The sequence below is a fragment of the Pistacia vera genome, unplaced genomic scaffold (assembly GCF_008641045.1).
Source record: "Pistacia vera cultivar Batoury unplaced genomic scaffold, PisVer_v2 Contig824, whole genome shotgun sequence".
Classification (NCBI taxonomy): domain Eukaryota; kingdom Viridiplantae; phylum Streptophyta; class Magnoliopsida; order Sapindales; family Anacardiaceae; genus Pistacia; species Pistacia vera.
In genome coordinates, this window is record NW_022196695.1 from 248,214 (window position 1) to 256,384 (window position 8,171).

At 36.5% G+C, this 8,171-nt stretch overlaps 1 protein-coding gene and 1 long non-coding RNA gene across 4 annotated transcripts; both read right to left on the reverse strand.

Moving 5' to 3' along the window:
- Nucleotides 1-1,958, reverse strand: LOC116117882 (putative disease resistance RPP13-like protein 1). Its single transcript, XM_031403888.1, has 2 exons — nt 1,834-1,958; nt 1-1,310 (listed from the first exon to the last, which is right to left on the reverse strand). The coding sequence occupies exon 2, from the start codon at nt 1,300-1,302 to the stop codon at nt 1-3; it is 1,302 nt and encodes a 433-aa protein (XP_031259748.1). The 5' UTR covers nt 1,303-1,310; nt 1,834-1,958.
- Nucleotides 1,959-5,875: 3,917 nt separating this feature from the next.
- On the reverse strand, nt 5,876-7,312 carry LOC116117839. Of its 3 annotated transcripts, none has more exons than XR_004126048.1 (5): nt 7,207-7,312; nt 6,929-7,089; nt 6,796-6,843; nt 6,616-6,674; nt 5,876-6,536 (listed from the first exon to the last, which is right to left on the reverse strand). It is a non-coding gene; the product is annotated as an uncharacterized LOC116117839 (long non-coding RNA). The 3 variants fall into 3 exon arrangements; XR_004126047.1 differs by having other exon boundaries at nt 6,929-7,098; XR_004126046.1 differs by having other exon boundaries at nt 6,929-7,125.
- Between the last annotated feature and the right edge of the window lie 859 nt (nt 7,313-8,171).

The window sequence follows — 8,171 nt, forward strand, 5'->3', positions numbered from 1 at the left end:
TCATAATCCTTGGGAAAATGAACAATATAACAAAACATCATTTAAATGCGAAGGAAGATGATGGTAGCTTAGTCTCAAAACAGAGAGAATGCCATTTTCTTCAGGTAAATCCCATAATTTACTGTTCAATGCATCTTCCCACTCATCATATCTTTGCTTAGATCGTAAAAGACCCCCGAGAGTCCTGGCTGCTAAGGGTAACCCTCTGCACTTCTCAACAACTTTATCACGAATTGAATTTAAATTCTGGCCTGAAACAACAACCGTGCTCCCAGATACATGCTTCTCGAATATGCCCCAACAATCATCATTTGAAAGAACTTCCAACTTAAAATATTCACTGTGTCCCATTGTTAAAGCTACATCGATGCTGCGTGTCGTCACAATTATCCTACTTCCTGGTGCCCCAGCCATGAAGGGAGATTTAAGGGTTTCCCACAAGCCATAATCTCTGCTCCAAACATCATCTAATACAAGGAGGAATTTTTTTCCAGTTACCTTGTTTTTCAACTGAACCTGGACTTCATTTAAGTTCTGTAGACTACAAGATGATGAAGTGATTGACTCAAGAATCGCCTTGGAAATTCCCATAACATCAAAATCATCCGAAACACATGCCCATGCTTTTGGATTGAAATCCGCCACTGCCTTGTCGTTGTACACCTCCCGAGCAAGTGTTGTTTTGCCAACTCCTCCTAGGCCAACAATGGGTATTACATGAAAGCTGCCACTACTCTGTTTATTGGTTGACACCATTTTAAGTATCTCGGCTTTATCAGCATCTCTTCCGATAACCGCTGGTTCAGTTGGCACACATGTACTAGGTGGTCTTTGCCATGAAACAGTAGATGAGCCTCCAGCAATCTCTTTCAGGCCAAGATCATTCTTTTCTTCACAGAGATCTTCTAAACGGGAAGTAATCTCTTCTATCTTGGACTTCATATCAGTCTGGGAAATCAGAGCACTTGGAGTCCAAGAAGAGAAATAATCAGCAATTCTGTTTGTCGGTTGTTCCGTCATCAATTCCCGCTCTAGAACCTGAGTAGCATACTCATCCAGGATGTCCTCCACGTCATAAGCCAAGTCTTGGAGATCCTCCATCCACATTTTCACAGCCTCGTTCGTCAGTTGCTTCTCCTCGGCATCGTTGAGCACTGCCTGGATCATTAAAAACTTTCTCTTCCACTGCTTCAACTCTGAACGTATCCCATCTTCACATGGAAAGAGCGACAGCTTACGCGGCGCCAATCTGTCGAACAACACCTGAAGAAAAGCACCAAGAAAGACTTCTCCCACTGGCATGGTTTTGACTACGTAGGAAGAAATGATAAGAATGAATTAAAATTCTCATACAGAGAAGGGTGATAATCAGATGAAGAGCAACAATCAAGAAAGAGAAGGATGATAATCAGTTACTAATTTTTATGTAATTTTCTTGTAGTAATAACAGTAATCGAACTTTTTTAGGACAGTGAAATTGAACCTTTGAACCAAGTCTGGTACTAACACGACCTTACCAGTTTTCTAAATATATATTTAGAAACATTCAGGGAAAAAAAAACGATGGATTCTTATTAAGAACAGTGATAAACTATTTCACACCATTGATAATTATTAAGAACAGTGAGAGTGAAAGTAAGAGAAACTGGTTTTCCGAAGCTATGAATCCTTGAACTATTACATACACAAATGCAATAAACTATAACTCTTTAAGCATGATGATTAATTAATTCTGAAGCTACTTTAAAATTATAAAAAATAATGATTGTTTTGTTAAATTTCTCTACACTCAACTATAAAAGTGGTGGTGATATGAAGGTTGTTTTTCCTTACCTGAAATTAGTGATATGGATTCTGCAAGGAAGCAGTGTCTGCAAGATAAAGAGATGGAAATTGGTGTTTGAGTTGTTGAATTTGTGATAAGAAAATGAAAAGGAGAAATTAGGAGAATGGATTTAGAGACTCAGAAAATGAAAAGTAAAATGGATAAATGGATTCTCTTCGTAGCCGTCCATAGTGTGTTTGTTTTAGTAAATTTCCAAGCATCAGCCCAACTCATTGGACTTCTACTGGCCTATATAATCAGCCGGGCACCCTCCATGTAATCAGCCCACCCCATTAAGGATTGGGTTTGGGTAAGAACGGGTAAACCCATTGGGTTTGTAATCAGTACGGGGTGGGTAACTGTATATCCACAAATTTAATTTTTTTCAACAATTAATAATTAATACAATTATGTACATTAAATTGATAATTCAATGTAAAATTTTAAAATAGAAGGACAGCTGGATTAAATTGACATATATCTTTTTCCGATAAAAGTTTATTAATTGAATACTTACACATATCCTTATTTATATTAAAAAAATTAATCTAAAAATATATAACGCAAACCCAAACCCACCGCAATCTATATCTTAACTTTAGATAATGAAGTAAGGTGGGTAAATTTTATATGGGTTTAACTCATTAATTGGGTTAGGTTTTAACCCATCCCAATTGCTATTCCCACCTCAGACACGGGTAATACTACACTCACAAACTTTTATCATTAACTTTCTTTTACAAATACGATATGACAATTTGTAATTGATCAGCTCGTAATTAGTCTTGCCTGTCTAACAATGAGTCCCGTTTGACTAATTGTAAGTTGATACGTCGCGTTTGTGAGAGAAAGTTAATGAGAAGAGTTTGTCAACCTATTTTTATTACCTCAAACACAGATTTAAGTTGTTGCCTAAAAGCGGAGGGACCTAAAAATTAAACCAAAAAGTTTGGAGATATTAAAACTTGCCTGGAAACGTGTGAGATCAGCTCCAGGTCATACATTATTAAAAAGACTTAAAATGCGTTGTAGAAGATTGGGAGCTTTGTAATCACCGTTTGATTCTCTTTCAAATATTAATGGGGCCTTGTAAGAATTATCTTTTTCTCACCGTACCATATTTCAGCTTTCAGTAAGCACATTTTGTAGCTAAAATTATGTTTAAAATTGGGTTAATGAAATAATACCCTTGGGAATGATTGAATAACAAAAATTTCTATGCTGCAAGTAAATTAACAAATGTCTAATCGAGAGCAAAGCATGTATAAAAACAAAGTTTCATTTAAATACTTTAACGCGTTGTATGGGTCAGAAATTGTAATGAGTCTTATCATGCCCAATACGAAACATTTACTATGTGGCCCAATGTTTTAGCCCAATTCCAGTTGGGCCTACGATAAGATCCACATTACGAGTCAACCATTGCACCAACTCGGCTAATCACGAATTGGATCATTCAACTACCAAGGTCATACCTCGAATTAGACCTCATCATTAGCCCACTTAGGCTCAGGCCCATTAGCCAATGGTCACTCCAAAGAGCCCAAAGTTCCCATTAAACCCTAAATTTGCCTACATCCTATTTCCTAATTCAGTTAAGATCCTATGAATTAGGACTCTTACTCGGCAAGTTAATCACCTAATCATCTTATGTGTTATTGTTTTTTCACTCAACTCACAAAAACAATGACCAAAGACAATATGTAGAAAAGTTACAAAATGAGAGATAGTACTGTTCTTAACAAAAAAATTGGCATATTTGAGCCACAATGCACTAGAAACCAACATTCCGAGACCTCTTCTGCAACCAAGATCCCAACATTTATGCACTCACACCCCAGGAAGAACTCCAAGAATTGGTAAAATATGATAATAGTTGTTCTAACTACACTTGTGACACATGTATAGGTTTTTGAGTCTGGTTATGCTAAGAGAAAGATGGTTAACATGTATGAAAGAGAGAAAAAACTTCAGTTCATGTCTGCTCTGTTTTCGTTCATTGAACAGGGGAATATAAACACAAAATTCTTCACTATTACAACCACCCTTACAGTGAGAACTTTTTGCAAATACAAGGCATTCTAAACAACCCTAACTAATACTAATTTACAATGACATATAATGGCCTTAATCGCCGGCGGTCATCACCTGAAAACATCACATAATACTTTCAAAAAACCAACCAAATACAGCATTGAAAGACAGCCTTTAACATACTCAAACTTGGGCCAAAAATACAAACTTGAATTGCAAACCAGTTTCCAGCAAAATATCACATACTTTAACAACATGACTTTTGGATTCGAACCCTCTAAATAACTCTAAAAATTTGTTCTCCAAGCATAGTCTCTGTTGCTTCTGCCTTTATGGGGCTAAAATCAGCTGGAGCTCCACAAAGCATAGTGTACCATTTCCTTCCAACTCTAAATTGAGCTCCTTGTTTTAACAAAAACTCGGTATCAGTTCAATGCCAAAAGAGTTCAAGCCACTGATTGAATGAAAAGACATCAGAAGAAGCAGGACATTACCTCTGCAATCACGGCTTTCTTTTTAAGTCCAATCATCAACTTATAGTTATCATCTATAAAAAGAACCCAAATTTGGTGTTCATAGGATAAATAAAAGCTCAGTATCTATGGAAATTATAAATCTCAAAAAATTGCAAAACATCAGAATTTGACTCATTGAATAATAGTTAGAAGAATCAATGGCACAAAGAAATGGTTTACTTCAGGAACAGAGTTTCAAATAGTCCACTGGCTTCCACCGAAATGAAATTTAAATAAATAACCTTAAACAAACAAAAGAAACATAAATGCAAAATGAGATGCTATTTTCAAACTGATGTGAGAACAATCAGATTCCAAGCCGAAGCATAATTTTGATGATCAACAAGTGGACCTGAAATATCACTAACAGGGAATAGAATATAATTATTGATAAGCACTTCTGAAGAGTGTGTAGGCCTTCGGGAACTGATGTAATATTTTTACTACGAAAAATCCGAAATTTCTCAAGACAAATGTTGAGATAATGTAACACAGTTTGGTAGATAGCATGATAAAAAAAGTGCATGCACAAAAATGCATGCAAATAGAATATTTTAGAGCTTTAGTTGGTGTGCTTCAACATTGGACATTGGACAGACAATGCATGCGAACAGAATTATTTGGTTCTTTGGTTCCCTGTAAAACCAAGTGGACTACCTTTTGGTAACCTCTAAAGCCCTTCAGTCGATTCAGAGTATTCTATTAGTCAACAACTTTGTTAAGGAAGGTGAAAGGAATCACTTGCAATATATTGATTTTTTGTTCTTAATGGTTGAGCAAGATTGTAATAAATGTCTTTATTTGGCAGATTGTGTGCAACAAGTTTTCTGGTGCTCTGTTTTAACAGAAAAATATTTAGTGAAGAAATTTTAAGATAACTGCCTCGATATCACCTGGGCATCATCATACACTCTAGCTTTAACAAGAACATGATCAGCTGTTAAACGAAGTAAGTGAGTCAAGTGATTGAGTTCCAAACCAGAAACTTTTCATGACCCAGTTGAGAAATCTCAAACCAAGCTTTCCGTGAACCGGTGTGAGTAAAGCTAACTTGTAGTCCATGTGGTTCAGAGACTCCCAACGGTCTATAGTGAGAAGGGTATAGATGTTGTTCTCCATTTGAGAAGCTCGAAGCTCATGATGATGGCCATTTATTTAATGGTTTGGTTTGAGGTTTGTTCTGAGAAAATGGTCTAAATTTGGGGAATTTGTGGGGGATTTGATAGATTCTTTGGTGGTTGTGGAAGCGAAAGAGGACATTAGTGAAGTGACTGCTCGTTACTTGGGTGTTACAGTCAGGCTTTTTAAAAAAATGAACAACTGGAGAAGAAGGAAAAAAAGACTGGCATTTAAAAACGGTGATTTAGTTAACGGCAAAAATGGAAATCCAATAATAGTGACTTGGAATACTGAAATTTTTTCTCGGTTGTTTGCAATAAGAAACAAAGGTATAGCAATAAGTACTCTTTTTTTTCGTTTTTTTCTCCCTTTAGAAGCAACCTCGACCATACGATGAAATTTTATTGATTAAAGAAAAGACTACACCCCGAAAAGGGACATAATGAGCCTAACTCCCTCAGGAAAAATTCTATTACAAGAAGTTAAAAAGAAAATGCAGCTGCAGGCAGTTATACAGGAATTGAAAGAAAATGTAAAATACATCAAAAATCATGTAAATCTATAATTTGTACAACCAAAATGTTCTCAAGTCTGATTCTGAAACTACTTCTAAGCATAATCTTTGTTGCGTCTCTATTCACATCTCTGGAAGAAGTGCAGAAAGTAAAAGCTTGTGGAGACAGTAGCAGAAACTTTCAACAACAATTGAAGTTGTGAATAACTCCAGATATTCATCCTTGAAGCATATTCTTCGTAGTATCATTGTGCATCAAGAAGAAGAGTGTGATATCCCACGTCGCTTGGGACAGGCTCCTAAGCTCTCAGAACGTGTTGTGTCCAAAACGGATAATATCTTGACAGTGGGGCAGGCTTTTACAAAAAGGACTTGCGGATTTTGAGTTCCTCTAAACAGTTCTGCTGCTGCTCCTCTTCCTCTCCTCCATGCCGCTAATGAAACACGAGGGGCTGATTCACATCATGGAAGACAGTGAAGCGCTTTTCTTGGTGGAGTTTCAGTGACAATAGACCAACATCGATTGATGCTACAAAGACCAAGCTCGGACAATGAATTTCGCAATATTTTCGGAAATGCATCAAGACTTCTAAAGAAAAAAAAATTACCTCAGCTGTCACAACTTCCTTATTCTCCACTCCACTCATCAGTAACATGAATTGATCATCTGAAAAGAACCCTAGTAAATAGTTATCAAAGGAAACTTGCTACTAGAAGTTTAGATACTTATGAAACAGAGGAAATAAATGTCTTTCAAGTATCTTAAGGTGCCTTATGATAGAGCTTACTAGTGCCATTGCAATGTTGACATATTGTATCCGAGAGTTGGTTGGATCCTACAAATGTGACATAATTAAAACTCCATTTGATAAACTGTGACTGTGACTAATGGCACCGTTTATGTGCAAGAATTTGACAGACCTGAAAAGAGCATAAGGATAGAATGTTGTAATTAAAGGATTGAATCTAATCGAAGATCATCCTTCCTCGTAGGGATGGTAGACGAACTTGTGATCAATGTTAATCCAAGGAATATTGTGGCTATATATCTTCAACAACTCTCGTCTTTCGTTCCCTTCGCCCTGCGTTTTCTGAAAAGGACAATCATTCATATTAAACTGCACAAGTAGTAAAGGATGTGAGATTAGGACCATCATAACACTAGAATAACTGGTCTCATGACAAGAAGAAATCATAACCTTTTGAAGTCTTCAATAGAATCTTCACCAACATTCCCATAACTCTCCGAAATTGCTACATTTCAACACCAGCACTTCTTGGAAAATTAACAAAGGAATAGCAGAAGAATAAGTCTATCCTTACAAAGAACTCTACAAAGAAACTTACAAAGTGAAGAAAAAAACAAAGGAAAAACGGAAAAAGAGAAAGAGAGAGAGAGAGAAATGATGAAGATGAAGGGTGGAGGTTAACTTTGTATGCCTCCTTTGTAGGCTTCTTTGTAAGACTAGCACTGCTGATAGCAGAAATCTTCAACAAAGAAATTTTCGAGTCATAAAAACAGTTGGTTTCTTGAATCCAACTAAACCATCTAACTACAATGCAGTAATAGTTCTGATTACTTTTCTTACTAAGAACTCTGTATATTACACCAAAAATTCATTCTTCAAGCAGAGATTTTATTGAGCAAACCATAGTGCATCATTGCCTTCCACATCCGAATTCAGTTCTATGATTTATTAGAAGAAAAGCCACCTGTCCACCAAACACAAACCAATTGAATTTTTTAAAGTAGAACTTTGATATGTGCTCAATGTCTAGAGTTTCGCCAGCATTAGAAATGAAAATGTTTACCAAATTTGTAATTAAAATTGAATGTTAGAGAAACAAAAATTATAGCTTGTGAAAGAGAAATTATTTGGACTATTAAACAGGGTAGCCCTGTTTTCAAAGCCCTTGAAGGGAGTTTTACCAAATAACAGCTCATACAGAAAGATCCCAAAATTCCACCAATCAACAGCACCGCATTACCTTCACCTTTGATGGTTTCAGCCAGGTACTCGTGAGTTCCCACAAGCGACATGGAGTGATTGTTGGTTGGCTCAGCAATCAGTTCTGGCAGTGGGGTAACTGTTCCCCGTTTCATTCTTTGGTTTCTGAACTTTCTTGGATTTTCAAAAGGATCGAGGAGAAAAACAAGTTGTAG

Excerpts from the sequence above, each read along its gene's own strand:
- LOC116117882 (XM_031403888.1), bottom strand. The coding sequence starts at position 1,302 with ATGCCAGTGGGAGAAGTCTTTCTTGGTGCTTTTCTTCAGGTGTTGTTC.